The sequence below is a fragment of the Arachis ipaensis genome, chromosome B9, assembly GCF_059453495.1.
Source record: "Arachis ipaensis isolate K30076 ecotype BB chromosome B9, ASM5945349v1, whole genome shotgun sequence".
NCBI classification, from domain to species: Eukaryota; Viridiplantae; Streptophyta; class Magnoliopsida; order Fabales; family Fabaceae; genus Arachis; species Arachis ipaensis.
Window position 1 is genome coordinate 158,780,662 of NC_142444.1, and position 18,730 is coordinate 158,799,391.

General features: G+C 35.6%; 3 protein-coding genes across 4 annotated transcripts; all 3 read left to right on the forward strand.

Annotated features, from left to right (window-relative positions):
- The first annotated feature begins 1,265 nt into the window (after window positions 1-1,265).
- LOC107618061 (putative F-box/FBD/LRR-repeat protein At5g22670) lies at window positions 1,266-3,397 on the forward strand. Its single transcript, XM_016319991.3, has 4 exons — window positions 1,266-1,395; window positions 1,654-2,639; window positions 2,735-2,890; window positions 2,978-3,397. The coding sequence occupies exons 2-4, from the start codon at window positions 1,704-1,706 to the stop codon at window positions 3,281-3,283; spliced, it is 1,398 nt and encodes a 465-aa protein (XP_016175477.1). The 5' UTR covers window positions 1,266-1,395; window positions 1,654-1,703; the 3' UTR covers window positions 3,284-3,397.
- A 970-nt stretch (window positions 3,398-4,367) lies between these two features.
- On the forward strand, window positions 4,368-6,687 carry LOC148546929 (F-box/LRR-repeat protein At3g26922-like). The gene is made up of 4 exons (XM_088499937.1): window positions 4,368-4,474; window positions 4,915-5,908; window positions 6,003-6,155; window positions 6,242-6,687. The coding sequence occupies exons 2-4, from the start codon at window positions 4,940-4,942 to the stop codon at window positions 6,542-6,544; spliced, it is 1,425 nt and encodes a 474-aa protein (XP_088356063.1). The 5' UTR covers window positions 4,368-4,474; window positions 4,915-4,939; the 3' UTR covers window positions 6,545-6,687.
- An 8,868-nt stretch (window positions 6,688-15,555) lies between these two features.
- Window positions 15,556-17,723, forward strand: LOC107619351 (F-box/LRR-repeat protein At3g59190-like). Of its 2 annotated transcripts, XM_016321615.3 has the most exons (4): window positions 15,556-15,647; window positions 15,867-16,849; window positions 16,944-17,102; window positions 17,188-17,723. In XM_016321615.3, exons 2-4 carry the CDS (start codon window positions 15,878-15,880, stop codon window positions 17,497-17,499), a joined length of 1,443 nt encoding a protein of 480 aa, XP_016177101.1. In that variant the 5' UTR covers window positions 15,556-15,647; window positions 15,867-15,877; the 3' UTR covers window positions 17,500-17,723. The 2 variants fall into 2 exon arrangements, with proteins under 2 accessions (XP_016177101.1, XP_016177100.1); XM_016321614.3 differs by lacking the exon at window positions 15,556-15,647 and having other exon boundaries at window positions 15,654-16,849.
- The last annotated feature ends 1,007 nt before the right edge of the window (window positions 17,724-18,730 follow it).

The window sequence follows — 18,730 nt, forward strand, 5'->3', positions numbered from 1 at the left end:
AATATTTTAGATGGAATAGATTCTTTCAAGTTGGTTTTTCATGTAAACATATCATATATAAAATGAAACTTCGGGAGAATTTATTTCTATATTTTTATGTGAAGTTGAGAGTTAAAAATAGTTAAATAAAAATTTAGTAATAAATAATATCTAATATTTTTCAACTATTTTAATTTTTCATGAAGACAAATTGCATGCATGGAAGTTTCTATTTTATCAACTATATATTTTTAGAAATTTATTGTGATTTTTTGTACTATTAGAAAAAATGAAACAATTGTTATTAGAATTTAATGATTTTATGTAAAGTGGATAATTTTTTTGTAAATTACAAAAACAATATAAAAAGGGAAAATTTAGAAATTAAATTCTGATCAATTTTTTATTTTGATTTTTAAACAATTATTCAAAAAAATTTTAAAAGTCTTAGATCAAATGTATAAATAATTTATTAAATACAAAAGTTATTCATCAATTATAATTATTTTTTATTACATTTTAAAATATTTTTAAAATTATTTTTATTGTTAACCAAAAACAATGTTATTATGTAAAATGATGTCATTTTGGTCTTCATGTTTAAATAATCAAAAAATGACACCATATTATTTGCTTTGAGATGAAGAGTTTTAATAAAAGTTTACACTATTTTTTTTTGAATCCTGCTAGGGAGCTAATGAAATATTTGTACAATGTGTACAATGGACTATGAGTTAAAAAATGAAAATCACCCATACTTTCCAGAATAACCATCCGAGTACTAGGGATAATAAACATCTCATGTCATGAAACCACTCATCCCAAAAGCTTAAGCTTAAGCTGATTTTGAGATTCCCCAAGGATCAAACTCTTGACCTTTCGAATCTAGAACTCTCATACCATGTTATGAAACCACTCATTCCAAATGGTTATATCTCTAATACTGAATTAGACATCTCTAAACCTCCATTATACACATTATATATAGATATTCTATTGACTCTCTATACTTCTTCTTTTCTATTTGAGTTCCAAACCCAAAATGTACTCATGACATTCAGTTGTCCATATATGAGTTACATTTATAAAATTTGGAGAACTAAATAAAAATTTTAAAAAATAAATTAAAAAACACAAGTCAGGAACCGAACTGAGGATTAACCATTATTTTTTCAGCGAGTTAATAATCCGATACCATTTTTAGTGGTTTAGTTAATATTAAGAGAAAAATATTTTAAATAAAAATAATATTATCAATTTAAGCATTACAATTTTCCCTTTTTTAAAATGTTTAATTTCCAGGTTTTTGTTGAGTCTTTAATTGTTATTACAGTGGCGCGCACTTAACTGATTTTGGATTGAGGTGCCGAAAGAAGAGTAAGCGGTTGCATTCCGAATGCCTCGGCTACTTTTCCGGTTAGCACTCTCGTCTTCTTCGATTGCATGCGGTGTTGTTTCTAATTTTGTTTTTCAAAAAGCTTTCGCATAAAAAATGGTGCTCTGTACCCCTCTTGCGGAGTGCATGATTGTGGTATGGCGTGCATGATTGTGTTAGGGTTTTAACATTAACTCACTGGATTAGAAAAATGGCGTGCATGATTGTGTTAGGGTTTTAACATTAACTCACTGAATTAGAAAAATGGCAAATAGGTTAATAACATAACATTTGTTTAGTTTGCTAGGGAAAGCTCTTTGGTGCCTTGGCCTTTTGAAGAAGCGCAAAAATGCATCGCAATGGAAGGGAAAAGGGAGAGGGAAAAGTTGAGAGCAGCTTCAGTATATGTGATCTACCAGATGCGATTCTCCAGCTTATCATATCCTCCCTTCCCACAAAAGAAGCAATTCAAACGAGTATACTCTCCAAAAGATGGGAGCATCTATGGAGGGATATCTCCAAGATTGAGTTGAAAGAGGGAAAACCCGAGGAAAGGCAGCAATTCATGCAATTTGTGACCGGATTGCTTGTAGCTTGTAATTGCTCCATTCTTGAGAAGTTTTCTCTGTCATGCAAGGTTGGTAAGGATGCTTCTCGGGTTAATGAGTGGCTATGTAGTTTCATCAACCCTAAGATTCAAGAACTATGTCTTCACCTTGAAGAGATTGAGGAACCATTGGTCTTCCCTGACCAACTGTTTACCTGTGCCACATTGACAAAGTTTAAATTGGATATGCTGCATGTCTTGAAGCTTCCTTCTTCCGTTCATTTTCGGTGCCTTCGGACTTTGACTTTGTCTAACATTATACTCCCTGATAGTTCTTCAGCACAACAGCTTTTCTATGGTTGCCCAGCCTTGGAGGATTTGTCCCTAATCAATTGCAATTTGAAGAATGTTCGAGCTGTTTGTATTTATTCTCCCTTGCTTCGACGGATTTATATACAGGAGAATGAAGATAATATGTTGTATGATGAGGATGATTATGAGATAGGTCTTCTGAGTGATACAATTCGCTGCAAAGTACTGATTGTTGGACCTAATCTGAAGTCATTTACTTATCACGGCGATGGAATGAACGATTTTTTCTTATATTATTCAACCGTGATTGATGCCTCAATTCAGGTTAATTACGTCTGGTATGTAGCTTCAGGCGATTTCACGTTCAGATTTCTCAACATGCTCCCAAATGTGGAGAAGCTTTCTATATCTGGGGATTCTATTGAGGTTTGATCTTCATACAAAATATCTATCAGTCTTCATTCTGTTTCAATTAATTTGTTGGCCTTTCTGAATATTTTGAATTTGACTGCACATGGCAGGCACTCAGCGAAAGGATGTCTTTCAGACTACCTTTATTTTGTAATTTGGGTGAACTAGATTTGAACCTAGGCAAGCCCATAAAGTTGTTCAATGGGTATGAAGAATTACTGACACTATTGCGAAACTCGCCCTGTCTTCGGGTTCTTAGATTTCAGGTAGTAACTTCATTTGGACCAGAAAGTTCATTGCTATTTACGAATTGGAAAAATTTTCATTTGTTGAATGTGTTTTTAACAATTCAGGGAGCAGTTTCGCTTGATAAACGGGATGCAAATTGTATATTTGATCCCTTGCCTGTGTGTTTTAGTACAACCCTGAAGACGATTGAGATCAGTGGCATTACTGGGAAAGAAGAAGAACTATTTGCAATAGAAATATTGTTGCAAGCGGCATCAGTGTTGGATAAACTTTGTATTAAGTGTTATTGGTTTTCGTTTGATTTGAATGACAAGGGTATAGGATTAAAAAGGTCAGAGGAGTTGTACAAGCATATCTTAAAGTATCCTAAGAGGTCAAAGGATTGTGAGATAGAACTTGAGTATAGTTGAGCTATTAAACTTTCTGACTTATGTTTTGATGCAGCTGTAGAATTTAAAGACTAGCCATCCTAACATCACAAATTATGTATTTTCCAGCAATCTTAAAATTTGCTCATTGCCGTCCCCAACTCCTTAAAATTTTTTTATTTTTATTAAGACATGGTTGGACAGTAGATGAGTGTTGTGTTCGAAATGTATCTGACATGCAGACACAACAATTCAAGGAAGTGTCCATGCTTGATAGAATTAGATTTTGACTGAATTAGATTTTGATCGAAATGTATCTGTGTTGTGTTCGAAATGTATCTGACATGCAGATACAACAATTCAAGGAAGTGTCCATGCTTGATAGAATTAGATTTTGACTGAATTAGATTTTGACAAAAAATAATTTTAGAAAATAAAAAGGTTTAGATATCAAATTTATTTTTTCTTTTGGTTTACCCAAACGGTATCCCCCAACCCGATAGGTTAAGGTCCGTCGCAGATCTGAGTTCTATTTAAGGGTCTGCCGCTTGCCAATGAGTTACTGCATGCATAAAACAAGGTTCGAACTCCCGACACTTCTTTAAGCAAATGAGTGAACTGACCACTCGATCAATTCAAGTTAGTTTAGATATCAAATTTATGATCAATCTTTTGCATGTAGATTTTAAATAATTATACAAAAATTTAGTTCTAATGCCCAAACGTTTTGTCAAATACAAAAATAATTTGTTAGGTATATTTTGTTATTTTTATCATGATTTAAATTCTTTTAAAGTATTTTTTTGTTAAAATATTTATAACATACTTTTATCAGTAATTTAAAAATACAAATCCATTTAACAGGTTTATTCTAGTTTATATTATATTAAGAGCAATTCTTTTAAATAAAAATAATATTATCAATTTAAACTTTATAATATAGTACATGCTATGATGAAGAAAAAAATAATAAAAATAATGCGATTATATAACTATCACATAAAATATATCATTTTATTTTTATTAACTTTTAAAATAAAATTAAATACTTCCTTCTGTATATACACAAAACCTCTTCATGAATGGGCTTATGGGCCTTACAATATTCCTTTTTTAAAAGGTTTTTGTTGAGTCGTTAATTGTTATAGTGGCGCGCACTTCACTGACTTTGGATTCCGAGGCGCCAAAAGAAGAGAAAGCGGTTGCATTCCGAATCCCTCGACTACATTTCAGGTTAGCACTCTCGTCTTCTTCGATTGCATCAGGTTTTATTCTTTGCATGCGGTGCTGTTTCTCATTCTGTTTTTCTAAAGAGAAAGTATATGGAGCCAATGACCTAAGCGTACAATGTGTATAATGAAGGTTTTAGAAAGTATTAGAGATATGATTATTAGTGTTACATTATCCTGTCAGGTTACGCTTTTGGGATGAGTGGTTTCAGGACATGGTATTAGAGTTCTAGATTCAGAACGTCAAGAGTTCGAACCTTGGTGAATCCAAAATTAGCTTTGTACGCTTAGGCCATTGGCTCCCTAGCACTACTCTTTTCTAAAAGCTTTCGCATACAAAATCATGCTCTGAAACCCTCTTGCGGAGTGCAGGATTGTGTTAGGGTTTAACATTAACTCACTGGATTAGGAAAAACGGCAAATAGGTTAATAACATTTGTTTAGTTTGCTAGGGAAAGCTCTATTAAGCATGGATCTTGAGAAGAAGCGCAAAAAGCAGTGCAAGGGAAAGGGAAAGGGAGAGGGAAATGTTGAGAGCAGCTTCAGTATATGTGATCTACCTGATGTGATTCTCCAGCTTATCATATCCTCCCTTCCCACAAAAGAAGCAATTCAAACGAGTATACTCTCCAAAAGATGGAAGCATCTATGGAGGGATATCTCCAAGATTGAGTTGGAAGACGGAAAACCCGAGGAAAGGCAGCAATTCATGCACTTTGTGACCAGATTGCTTGTAGCTTGTGATTGCTCCAGTCTTGAGAAGTTCTCTCTGACATGTAATGTTGATAAGGATGCTTCTCGGGTTAATGAGTGGCTATGTGGTTTCATCAACCCTAAGATTCAAGAACTATGTCTTTGTCTTTATGGGATTGAGGAACCATTGGTCTTCCCTGACCAACTGTTTACCTGTGCCACATTGACAAACTTTGAATTGGATATGCAGCATGACTTCAACCTTCCTTCTTCCGTTCATTTTCGGTGCCTTCGGACTTTGACTTTGTCTAACATTATATTCCCTGATAGTTCTTCAGCACAACAGCTTTTCTCTGGCTGCCCAGCCTTGGAGGATTTGTACCTAATCAATTGCGATTTGAGGAATGTCCAATCTGTTTGTATTTATTCTCCTTTGCTTCGAAAGATTCATATACGGGAGGACAAAGATGGTATGCTGGATGAAGATCATGATGAGATAGATGGTTGCAGAGTACTGATTGTTGGAACTAATCTGAAGTCATTCACTTATGACGGCGATTGTATGAATGAATATTTCTTATATCGTTCAACCTTGGTGATTGATGCCTCCATTCAGGTGCTACCTCCTGAATATTATTGGGTCAGAGAGGAGACCTGGCAAATCTCTTCAGGCAAATTCACGTTCAGACTTCTCAAAAGTCTCCCAAATGTGGAGAAGCTTTCTATGTCTGAGACTTCTATTATGGTTTGATCTTCATACAAAATCTCTATCAGTCTTGATTCTGTTCAATTACTTTGTTTGCCTTTCTGAATATTTTGAATTTGACTGAATATGCCAGACACTCAGTAGAACATCTTTACTCGGGCAACTACCTTTATTTGGTAATTTGGCTGTCCTAGAATTCGACCCATTCTCGTCCATAGAGCTGTCCTATAAAGCATTACTGACGCTATTGCGAAACTCGCCCTGTCTTCAAGTTCTTAGATTTCAGGTAGTAACTTCATTTGGACCAGAAAGTTAATTGCTAGATACGAATCGCAAAAGTTTTTATTTTTGTATGTGTTTTTAACAATGCAGGGAGGGGTGTCTCAGCCTAAAGACGATGCAAATTGTATATTCAATCCCTTGCCTGTGTGTTTTAGCACAACCCTGAAGACGATTGAGATCGGTGGCATCTCCGAGGAAGAAGAGTTATTTGCAATAAAAATATTGTTGCAAGCAGCATCAGTGTTGGATAAACTTCGTATTCAGTGTTATTGGCGTTTGTTTAACAGGCATGACAGGCGTATAGGATTAAAGAGGTCAAAGGAGTTCTGCAAGCAGATCTTAAAGTATCCTAAGAGCTCAATGAATTGTGAGATAGAATTCGAATATTATTGAGCTATTAAGCTTATGATATGTTGTGATATTGCCATAGAATTTAAAGTATTACAAATTATGTATGTACTTTCTCGCAATCTTAAATTTTGCTCATTGCCATCGCAAACCCATTAAATTTTATAATCTATTATATTTTATTGGCACATTGCATTCCGTTAATTGTTCAATGGTAGGATTGACAGAGTTAAGGGTGGAAAATTTGCTGAGTCTATGTTAGATAGTTTCATTGCTGATTCTGGAATATTTTTGAAGGAATAGATTCTTTCGAGTTGTTTTTTCATGTAATCATATATATAAAAAGTCACGTGAGAGAATCCATTTCTATATCTCGGGAGTAGCTTGATAATGGTCTATTTTGGTCAAACAGATAAAAGTTAAAAGTGGCATTTGCATTATTTGTCTTCTTATGATGATGCATTTATGCATTGATCAAGGTAAACATAAAACTATGGAAGAAGCCTTCTCTGCCTGCAAGAACGAAGTTCAAAATTTGAACAATGAAGGTGATGCTAGTGAGAATGTGGATAGGATAACCAATTTACCTGACAACTTCATTCAATGCATCTTGAGTTCGCTTCAAACTAAAGATGCAGTCAGAACTAGTTTGTTATCTAGAAGGTGGCGGACCCAATGGATGTTGGTCACCAAAATTGACATCTCAGGATTTGGATCAAACATGAGCCAGAAGAGATTAATGAAGAGCCATTTGAGTTGCCTTGTGAATAAGGAGTGTGTAAAAAAATTAGTTTTACTGAACTGAAACTGTTTTAAATAAACAAGTTTTTTTTAAATAAAAAACTGAACTGAAACCATAGTTTTTATGAAAATCAGTTTTTATGGTTCAGTTTAGTTTTAAACCAAATTAAAACTGATTTTATTTAAATTCTAAAATTAGTTTTTACATACTCTTTCTCTCTCTCTCCTCTTTTTCCCCTCCTCTCTCCCTTCTCTTTCTGTTTCCCCTTTCTTCTCTCTCTCTCCCTTTCCGTCTCTCTTCCTCTCTCTATCTCCTCTTTCTCCCTCTCCTCTCTCTCTCCCTCCTTTCTATCTCTCTTCCCCTTTCTTTTTCTCTCTCTCCTCTCCCTCCACCTCCCATCTCTTTTCGTCTCTCTCTTTCCCTTTCTCTCTCCTTTCCCTCCTCTCCCTCTCTCTCCTCCTTCCTTCCTCTCTCTCTCTCTCTCTCTCTCCTTTTCCTCGTTCTCTCCTTTTCTTTCTCTCTCTCTCTCTCCCCCTCTTTCTTCCTCTCTCTCTCTCTCCTTCTCCTCTTTCTTCCCCTCCTCTCTCTCTCCATTTCCTCTCGCTCTCTCCCTCTCTTTCTTTTTTCTCCCCTCTCCCTCGCTCCCCCTCCCTTCCCCTTGTCTCTCTCTCTCTCTCTCCCCCTCTTTTTCCTCTCTCCCCCCTTTTGTTTCTCTCTCTCTCTCCTTTCCCTCCTCTCTCTCTCTCTCTTTTCCGTTTTTTCTCTTTCTCTCTCCCCCTTCCCTTCTTTCTCTCTCCTCTTTTCTCTCTTTCTTCTCCCTCCTCTCTCTCTTTTTCCTCTTTCTTCCCTTCCTTTCTCTCTTTTCTCTTTCTCTCTCAATCTTCTCTCACTCTATATCCCTCTTCTCTCTCTCTCCCCCTCTTTTCTCCAAAACAAGAGAGAGAAGGAGAAAGAGAGAAAAGCGAAAAAAGAGGGAAGGAGAGATAGAAAAAAGAGAGAGAGGAGGAGGAAGAGAGAGAAAGAGAGAGAAGGGAGGGGGGAGAAACAGCGCAAGAGAGAGAGAGAGGAAGAGAGAGAAAGAGAGAGAAGGGAGGGGGGAGAAACAGCGCAAGAGAGAGAGAGAGGAAGAGAGAGGGAGAGAAAGTGAGAGAGAAAGAGAGAGGGAGAGAGAGAGGAGGGGAAAAGGAAAGGAGAGAGAGGAAGAGAAAGAGAGGAGGGGAAAAGGAAAGGAAAGAGAGAGAGAGAGAAAGGGATAGAGGGAGAAAAGGGAGAGAGAAAGAAAGGGGAGGGGGAGAAAGAGGGGCAAGGGAGAGAGAGAGAGAGAGAAGAAGATAAGAAGAGAGAGGGGGAGAGAGAGGAAAGGAAAAGGGAGAGAGAGAGAGAGAGAGAGGAAGACAAAGAGAGGGAAAGTGGAGAAAAAGGGGGAGAGAGAAGAGGAAGAGTGAGAGGGAAAGGAGAGAGAGAAAGGGAGAGAAAGAGAGAGAGAGAGAAAGGAAGAAGAGAGAGGGAGAGAAACGGAGAAAGAGAGAGGAATAGGGGAAGAAAAGAGAAAAAGGGAGAGAAGGGAGAGAGAGAGAGAAAGAGAGATGAGGGAGAAGGAGAGAGAGAGGGTAAGAAAGAGAATGTAAAATCTAATTTTATATATGTTAAGAGAGAGAGGGGGAGAGAAAGAGAGAGAGGAGAGGGAGAGGAAAGGAGAAAAGGGAGAGAGAGAGAGAGAGAGAGGAAGAGGGATAGGGGAGAGAGAGAATGAGAGAAAGGGATAGAGAGGGAGAAAGGGGGAGAGAGAGAATGACAAAGAGAGGGGAGGGGAGAAAGAGGGGAAGGGGGAGAGAGAGAGAGAGAGGGGGAGGGAGAGAGAGAAAGGAGGCGAGAGAGGAAGAGGGAAAAGAGACAGGGAGAGAAGGGAGATAGAGAGGTGGGGAGAGAGAGGAGAGAGAGAGAGAGAAGTGAGAGAGAGGGAGAATGGAAGGAGAGAGAGGGAGAGAAGGGAGAGAGAGAAAAGGGAGAGAGAGAGAGAGAGAGAAAGAGAAGGGAGAGAGAGGAGGGAGAGAGAGGGAGAGGGGGAGAAAGAGAGAGGGGGATAGAGAGGAAGAGAAGGAGCGAGAGAGAGAGGGGAGAGAGAAAATGTAAAAACTAATTTTATATATGTTAAAAGTTAAAACTAGTTTTAGCTTATAAATCAGTTTAAACTAATTTTTTCTATTAAAATTGGTTTTATTTTTATGAACTGGTTTAAAATGATGCACTATATTATAAAGTAGTTTAAAATCAATTTCTTATTTGACAAAGTAGTTTGGTTCAATTTTTAAACCATTTAAAATGATTTATTGCAGTTTAGTTGTGATACATTCAGGAAGGCTTTTATAGTTGAGGTCTTGCTCAAGCTTCCATCTTGCATCCACTTTTCAAATTTGAAGATTTTGTCTCTTAAGTACATTGCTTTCCCGGTAGTTGTTATAGTCAATAGCTATTTTCTGGCTTGTCAGTTTTGGAGACTTGGAGGAGCTAACTTTGGATAGATATAGGTATGGTTTGGTAAAATTTTTACTTTTTGAAAGTAGCTTATGAAAGCTGTCTTTTAAAAGACAACTTTTTTAAAGTTGCAGCACAAGCATCACAATTGTGTTTGGTAAAACAGCTTTTAAAACATAAAAAAATTATAATAAACATGTTTATAATAAAGAATAATTTTTTTTTCAAATTCTTTAAAATTTTATATAATATTTTAAAATAAAAAAATATTTTATATATTGGCTCACCTTTACAGATTACAAAAAATGGGACACATATCTCAAATAAATTACTCTTATGATTATATATCTATATTTACATATGTATACACATGTTATTATAATTTTGACTAATGTTTATACCAAGAAAATTTTATGATTGGATTTCATAAACCAATTCATCATCTTCACATTTCAAAGAACAGATAAAAAATAAACAAATATCATAGATCTACTGAAAAAATACAGAAATAATGCACAAAAAAATAATATAAATAGACAGAAGTTCATACCTAATATGTGATAGAGATGTATTTGTGTTGAAATTTGTGAAAGATTAGGTTGAAAAATAAAAAATATATGAAGATTGTGTTAGAATTTGTAAAGGTTAGGATGAGAAGTTAGAAATATATGAGAATTTCAATGGCAATACAATAGCGAAAAATATGTGCGGAAAAATAAATAAAATTTAATAAGCACAAGCCAGCTTTAAAAAGCTCCTGCTTAGGTGCTTTCAAAACCACCCCTAACTTTTAAAAGCCGCAAGCATAAACACTTGGACTTTTTAATTTACCAAACGATGCAAGATGAGGTGCTTGTACTTTTTAAAAACACAAGCACCTCTTAAAAAAGCTTTACCAAACTAAGCTATAGTTGGTGGAATGTGAAAGCTATTGCTATTACGATTGTTGTGTCCATGCTTCAATGCTTCAGAAAGTGGATATTAAGGAGAATGAGGCTGATGCTCATGAAAAATGCTAGTTGTACAATACTAATCAGTCTTTAATCAGCCTTTAATCAGATTTAAATAATATTTAATTATTTTTTTATTGTAACATGTTCCTATTTTGTAGATACATATTTATAATTAGATTTTAATTTAAATTTTAAAATCCACCCACTTCATTGGTTGTTACGGTGACTTTGCTTTACTTTCGTAACTTCACGTATCAGATACAGTTTTTTAAATTCCTTATTGTACGGGACATTCACACGCATTAGTGAATCCCAAACCAAAAAGGATGCTGCCAGCTGAATTCTCCATCTCGTCTTCATTGGTGAAGACTATTACCACCTTGCAGTTAAAGCACTCTCATTTTACCTTGGTGAGAATTTGTTTTACGAATTTTTAGTGATGAATGGTCGAATATAATTATATTCACAAATTAAAATATTTTTAATTGTAGTTTCTTTTTCAATTGTAAAACATCTAAAATTATTAAGTTATATCAAAAATATTTTTAAAACACATCTAAAATCATAAATCTAAAATTTAAATTTAAACATTAAAAAATAATTATAACACATCTAAAATTATGAAGTTATACAGAAAATATTTTTGAAATACATCCAAAATCATAAGTCTAAAATCTAAATTTAATTAATAATTTGACGGTTTAAGGTTTATTTTATAATTTTAAAATCAAATTTTTGAATTTTGAATAATTTGATTTTTAGATATGTATTTAAATTATAATATATTAATAATTAAATATATTAAATCTGAAACAGAAATTTAAAATTTAAATTTTAAATTTCAGTTTTTTTTAGATTGTATTTTAAATGTGTATTTAATTTTAAAAAGACAGTAAATCTATTCATAATTTTTAGATATGTTTGTTTTAATTTTTTTTAATTATTGTAATAAAAGGCTGAATGTTGTACCATTTTTAAAAAATACCTAGTTGAATTGGATGCTCATAGCTGCCGGTTCTTTATTTTAAAAATTTAAGTTCTCTAAAACTTTTTCTATTTGGTGACTTTAATTGTTAAAAGTTATCATTTGTTACTGCAAATTCTCAGATATACCATAACTCAGTAAATCACAAAATTGTACAATTCTTGTGTAATTCATGTTACGAGTGTAAGAATCAGTTAAAAAAGTTTCCTTTGGTAGAAGTTAGTTACAAGTTTGTTAAAAGGTTAATCATTCAATTAGAGTTTTTTTTTTTGGTGACTTAAAAGAAAATAAACAAAAATTAAGAAAGAAAAAAAAACTGTTTAAGAAAGGCAGTCCCGCTGAATACTACTCTCAAACTCCTTCCAAGGCAATGGAAGCTCCACTTGGGGAGAAATAGTCCTCATTGCAGCATTTGCCATGATGTCTGCTACTGTATTTGCATCTCTCAAGATCAACCGAAGATCAGCACGCCATTTCCAAGACATGATATCTCGGATTTTTAATACCAAAGGATCAATAAACCCAGAGCAATCTTGTAAATTATTGACAATAGTAAAAGCCTTCACACAGTCTGTCTCACATATAATGTCTCTTTGTTCCGAGTCCCATGCTAAAAGAAAGCCTCTCCAAATAGCAAACAACTCTCCTTGCAAAATGCTACGACTCTCAATTGTTCCCAGACAGCCTCGTTGCCACCTTCCCTTCCAATCTTTGCTAACACAAGCAAAACCAACTCGAGCACCACTGCCAGAATAGCTAGCATCACAATTAATCTTAAAGGTACCCACTGAGGGGGGAATCCAAGAGCCACTAATGGTTGAGGGGATAGATAGTCGTTGCAACTCAAAAATATTTCGAAGCTCCTTTTCTAAGGACAAAGCCATACCAATCACCTTGTCTGTGGTCCAATGCTCGTGAGGATGAAAGATCTCGTTATTTATCGAACACCAAATCCACCAGAGACCAGAAAAGAATCTAAAGGGGCGCTGTTTGCTATTATGTAAGAACCAACTCATCAAATCCACTGATTGATCGGAGATCCCTAAAGCTTGCCAAACAAGTTGGACTTTTGGACAATCCCAAATACAATGTAAAATCGATTCTTGACCTGAGAAACATCGTGGACAGCTATCCGTGTGCGAAATGCCCCTCCTAAAACGAAATGCAGCAGTAGGAAGAGCCTCCCGAAGACATAGTCAGGCCCAAAATTTGTGCTTTTCCGGAACGTGTTGACGCCAAAGCCAAAGCCAATTACCCCTAACCTCCCAACTAAACATCTTCTTACTGATCCACAAATAACCACTATGAGCATCATAAACCTTTGAGGCCGCACCAGTCCAACACCAACCGACCTCTGAACCAGCTTGAACATCTGGGTTGTAAGAGTTAATGTTGCTCTGCAGAGACTGATTCAGAGGAGAATAGATATTCTCAAGGTTCCACTGTCCAGATGACCAAAGGTCCAAGATTCTGAGATCCGAATCAGAAATGTGAATATAATCCATCTCCTCACACAGTCGCCCCTCTCTTCTCCATTTAGAAAACCAAAAGTTCTGTTCCAAATCCCTAATGCACCAACTAAAACCTTCCTTCAGGATATCCCAAGCTCGACATATACTCTTCCAAACATAAGATCCCCTTCCTCGAGACCGACTAAAACAATCATCCTTAGAAGAATGGTATTTCTCCGTCAACAGTTGAACCCATAGCTTGTCGGGATGGTGAAAAAGTTGCCAAACTAGTTTTCCAAGAAGAGCAATATTGGCACAAAAAGGATCTCTAATTCCCAGACCTCCAAACTTCTTAGGAGTGACCAACACTTTCCAGTTAACTAGATTCAGGCCTCTACCATCAGCTTGACCCTTCCATAGAAAGTTTCGCATCATGAATTCTATCTTATTAGTTACCCCTTTAGGGAAGAGAGATACTTGCATGCGATAAGTAGGAATCGCAGTCACTACCGAGTTGAGCAAACAGAGTCTGCCTGCCTTATTAAGCAATCTCCCTTTCCAGCTGGCTAGCCTTCCCCGATCTTGTCCAAAACATCGTTGAAAGTTGCGCGTGTCACCCGAGAGTGATTAAGGTTCACCCCTAAATACTTGCCCAAGTTCTGGACGAATCTGATGGAGGAGACTCCAGTGAAAATCTCTTTTCTTGTTGCTGAAACATTCCTAGAGCATAGCGCTTTAGATTTTTCCACATTAACCTTCATCCCAGAGGCTCTGCAGAAATTTTCCAAAGCTACCATTACAGTTTGAACTTGCTATTTTTCAGCTTTACAGAAAAGAAGCAAATCATCGGCAAACATCAAATGAGAAATTCTTGGACCCCCTCTAGAAACCGCAACCGGCTTCCACAAGCCCTTATCAACTTGCTGATTAATAGAACAGGACAATCTCTCCATACACAACACAAACAGATACGGTGATATAGGATCTCCTTGCCTAAGACCCCTGCTCGGAGTAAAGCTATTTAATCTATCCCCATTCCAGAGGATAGACAGTGAGGAAGCAGTGACACAACGCATAATCAGATTGACTGTCGGAAGAGGAAAGCCAAAACTCACCAGGGTTTGTTTCAGAAATCTCCAATCCACTCTATCATACGCTTTCTCCAAATCAATCTTAAAGGCCAGGGTGCCTTTCTTTGACTTTGTCTTCATGAAATGGAGAACCTCTTGTGCTACAATGATGTTGTCTGGGGTTCCTCTCCCCGGGATAAACCCTCCTTAAAGGGGCCCAATAATCTCTTTGAGATGGGGACGAAGTCTATTGACTAGGAACTTCGTTATAACTTTGTAAACCACATTACAGAGACTAATTGGTCGGAAATCCTTCATGGAAACCGGGTTTTCTACCTTCGGAATAAGAACCACAAGAGTTTCCATCATCCTTGGATCCATATCCAAACCAGAGAACGCATGACGAACCATAGTCCAAACATCAAAACCAACAATCTTCCAGTATTCTTTAAAGAAGAAAGCCTGAAACCCATCAGGGCCCGGCACCTTAAAAGAATGCATACTGAAAACAGCCGACTTAACTTCTTCCAGAATAACTGGCGCTATGAGGCTACAACAGGCTTCATCATTCAGGGAAGGCAGCGGCACATCACTAAGACAACCTAAGTCTACATCCTCCGACTGGCAAAATAGGCGTTTATAGAAGGATTCAGCTTTCCTTCTAAGAACATCCGGGTCCGTTTATATATACTTATCTTATTACTCAAGTGGAATAAGATAGAACATTCATTTTTATTCTTTACTCTCTGCATTAATTTTTTCTATCTTTCAATTTCTCTCTATCCTCTTCAATATTCAAACAATTCACCTTATTGACACCAAAAAAAAGGAAAAAAAAAACAATCCACCTTATACACAACTATATGCAAATTAATTTTCGCATTCTTAGAGCTCTTAGTTTTCAAATATAGATTATGTTCACAAATTCAAAATACGCTCGGTTTATTTTTTTAATGGGAAGAATTTAGTTCATAAAATTTTTAAGTTAACTATTTAATCCTTAAAATTATATTTTGGTTACTAGTTGTTTAATTGTTAGTTAAAGTATATCAATAAATAAAGAGTGAATACTCATCCGTCTCCAGATAATTACTTCGAAAGGACAATGAGGTCCAAAAAAAATACCCAATTTGGCTCTTGATTTTTTTTTGTTTGGACTGATTAGCCTTGTGCCAAAAAAAATAACATTGACTTCTTTTTGGCACAGAAACCTTGTTGTCCTTTCGAAGTATTTCCAGGGCCGAGTTAAATTTCTTTTTGTCAAAGATCTCGTTATCTTTCAAGATAATTGTGACGGGCTGTTTTGAGTTTTTTTCCATAAATTAAATAATATCCATATATATCTGCATGCATCAGTAATTTCTAATTTGGCCTTAATAATCATATTTCAATTCGTGTTGGTAAATGGTAATTATGAGTTGATATATTGGAACATCGTACACTGCTAGTGGAGAAAGGGGTCGCCGGTGCAGGTTATCACTCTCTTCCTCTTCGATTCCATTTGTCTTTACCTTCGCATTTTCTTCTTCCGATTAAGTTAGGGTTTTGGGGGTTTAGGGCTTAGACAAGGGCAAATAGGTTCATTATTATTTTAGATGATGATGAGTAAGGGATACTAATCAATGTGAATCTCAATTTAGGGCAGGCTATTATTTTCTTACTCAGTAATCTTTGTTTGTATAATATGAAAGCTATTTGAAGCATGGATCGTAAAAGGAAGAGCAAGAAGCAGAGAAAGGGAGAGGAGAGTGGCACGGTCATGAACATATGTGATCTTCCTGACCCAATTCTCTATCATATCTTATCCTCTCTTCCTACAAAAGATGCAATTCGAACAAGTGTACTTTCCAAAATGTGGCAGCATCTATGGAAGAATATATCCACGATTGAGTTGAGAGAGGATTATCACACTTCTGAACCTGAAAAAAGACAGAAATTCATGGACTTTGCCACCAAATTGCTCAGAGATTTTGATTGCTCGAGTCTTAAAAAGTTTGATCTGATATGTAGAGTAGGTAAGAATGCTTCTCAGGTTAATCAGTGGCTATGTGGTTTCATCAACCCTGAGATTGAACAATTATCTCTTCGCTTTGAACAAATTTGGGAACCTTTGGTCTTCCCTGACCACCTGTTTACCTGTGCAACACTGACACAATTTGGATTGTATATGAAGCATATTTTCAAGCTTCCTTCTTCCATTCATTTTCAATCCCTTCGGATGTTGAGGTTGGTTGGTGTTATATTCCCTGATAGTTCTTCAACGAAAAATCTTTTCTCTGGTTTGCCAGCCTTGGAGGAGTTGACCCTAATTCATTGCAATTTGAAGAATGTCAAGGCGTTTTTTATTTCTTCTCCCTTGCTTCAAAAAATTAAAATAGTAGATAAGGAAGATGAGGAAGATGATGGTCTGAATTTTTCAAACAAAGTAGTGATCTTCGGAACAAATTTGATGTCATTTAATTATTCTGGTGACTTCCCAAATGAATATTCATTATGTGATTCAGCCTCAGTGATTAACGCATCTATTATGGTTCAAGTACCTCCTTCTCCCAATTGTTGGGATGACGATTGCATGATTTACAGTCGTCTGTTCCATTTAGGCCATTTCGTGTTCAAACTTCTCAGAGAACTCCCAAATCTGGAGTGGCTTACCATCTCTGACGACTTTGTTTTGGTTTGATCTCCTTACAAATTACAAAACATCTATTAGTGTGATTTTATATAATTAATTTTATGGCCTTTCTGAATATTTTGGTTGTGTTTGCCAGGCTCTCAGCAGAACAAGATTACTACTTAAATATCTACCTTTTTTTCCTAATTTGGTTGAACTAAATTTGGACTCAATCGACGGGTCCATAGATTTGTCCTACTCAGGATTATCGGCCATGTTCCATAACTCGCCCAATCTCGAGGTTATTAGATTTGTGGTAATAACTTCTTTCAGACTTGAAAATTTATTGCTGTTTACAAAACTTTTGAAATTTTCATTTTAGTATGTGTTTAACAATGCAGAGAGGGGTGTTTCTACCTAAAGATGATGCAACCTGCATATTGGATTGCATACCTATGTGCTTTAGTACTGACCTTAAGTTAATTGAGATCTGTGACTTTGATGGGGAAGAAGAAGAGTTATTTGCAATAAAAGTTTTGTTGCAAGCAGCATCAGCATTGAGTAAACTTATTATCCGGAGTTATTCCTTTCAGTATAAAGGTGAACATATTGATAGAGGAGAGAGGTTAGATAAGTTGCACCAGCAGATCTTAAGGTATCCGAGGAGGTCAATGGATTGCGAGATAGATGTTGAGCATATTGTAATCGAGTGAAGATGGAAAGAATGGAGCCAAGATAGTGATTTGTTTGAATTGTTGAGATATCAAACTTTATGGATTATGTTTTGATACAGCTATAGAATTTGCCGATTGCCTTTCTGTTGTAGTTTTAGAATTTACTCATTGCCTTTCTAATTTGTGTTTGTGAACATTGAAACGCAACCACGAATTTTGTTTAGCTCTAACTTATTCTATTGACAGATATAAGGTTGGAAGAATTGCTTAATTTCATGTTAAAGTAGTTTTATTACTGATGTATGGACATTTTGTGGGAGGAACAAATCTTCTCAAGTTGATTTCCAAATAACTATATCATATTTAAATTCTTATGTAAAATACTAATTTGAGATAATCTATGTTTATATTTTAGGGGATACTTGTTCAGCATGATGGTGCATTTCCTTTTTTTTTTTTTTTAACTTGAAGACGGTTAGTTGGGTCATATTCAGAGGGGGATGGGATGTAACGAAAGAAGATAGGGATCTTAAAGTCATCTAATTAGCATTTTCTGAATGTGAAGGAACCTTATTGAAAGTGTTACATTATTCACATAATTAGAAGTTTCTGTTTTTCTTTTTTTTTTTAAAGTGGCATTTTATCTCGGCAAAATCAACGAGGTGTGTGTCAACTAAAGGTAGCGTTTGGTGGAGAGACAGAGACGGAAAGACTGAGAGACAGAGACTAAGAGACAGGGATTGAAATAAATCTCCGTATTCTGTTTGGTATAAAATGGGAGACAGGAATTGAAACAAAAATGAAACTCTAATTTAATTTGCACAAAGGATAAAATTGGAATTAATTAATTGAAATGAAAGTATTTTAGGTATAAAATGTTATTAAAGTTTCAGTTTCCATCTCTAAAAATTTCAGTCTCCTGTGTCCATATTTTTTGGAGGTACTGAAATACTGAAATTTTAGAGACAAAGACAAAAATTTAAGTACTAGTCTTTGAACTAACAAACACGATACTGAGTCTCAATTTTTCAGTCTTTGTCTCAGTACCTCAAAACAAACGTACAATTGGAAATTAGTGTGTATAAATAGTAATTCACTCTATTGCTTAAATATGAAAGATGAGCATGCTTCTACTGTAGTACTTCAATAATTAAGTGTCAATTTTTTTAGATTGTATTTTCTAGATGACAGTTATTCGATATATATAATTTTATAGAGTAAATTTCAAGAACATAAATATATATTTTTATATATAAAGTGGTCCGGGGAA

What these genes read in the sequence shown, in the direction of transcription:
- LOC107618061 (XM_016319991.3), top strand. Translation starts at nt 1,704, where the DNA reads ATGCATCGCAATGGAAGGGAAAAGGGAGAGGGAAAAGTTGAGAGCAGC. An exon ending in TATCTGGGGATTCTATTGAG is followed by an intron (nt 2,640 to 2,734) that starts GTTTGATCTTCA and finishes TGCACATGGCAG; the next exon opens with GCACTCAGCGAAAGGATGTC. An exon ending in TTCGGGTTCTTAGATTTCAG is followed by an intron (nt 2,891 to 2,977) that starts GTAGTAACTTCA and finishes TTAACAATTCAG; the next exon opens with GGAGCAGTTTCGCTTGATAA.
- LOC148546929 (XM_088499937.1), top strand. Translation starts at nt 4,940, where the DNA reads ATGGATCTTGAGAAGAAGCGCAAAAAGCAGTGCAAGGGAAAGGGAAAG. An exon ending in TGTCTGAGACTTCTATTATG is followed by an intron (nt 5,909 to 6,002) that starts GTTTGATCTTCA and finishes TGAATATGCCAG; the next exon opens with ACACTCAGTAGAACATCTTT. An exon ending in TTCAAGTTCTTAGATTTCAG is followed by an intron (nt 6,156 to 6,241) that starts GTAGTAACTTCA and finishes TTAACAATGCAG; the next exon opens with GGAGGGGTGTCTCAGCCTAA.
- LOC107619351 (XM_016321615.3), top strand. Translation starts at nt 15,878, where the DNA reads ATGGATCGTAAAAGGAAGAGCAAGAAGCAGAGAAAGGGAGAGGAGAGT. An exon ending in TCTCTGACGACTTTGTTTTG is followed by an intron (nt 16,850 to 16,943) that starts GTTTGATCTCCT and finishes TGTGTTTGCCAG; the next exon opens with GCTCTCAGCAGAACAAGATT. An exon ending in TCGAGGTTATTAGATTTGTG is followed by an intron (nt 17,103 to 17,187) that starts GTAATAACTTCT and finishes TTAACAATGCAG; the next exon opens with AGAGGGGTGTTTCTACCTAA.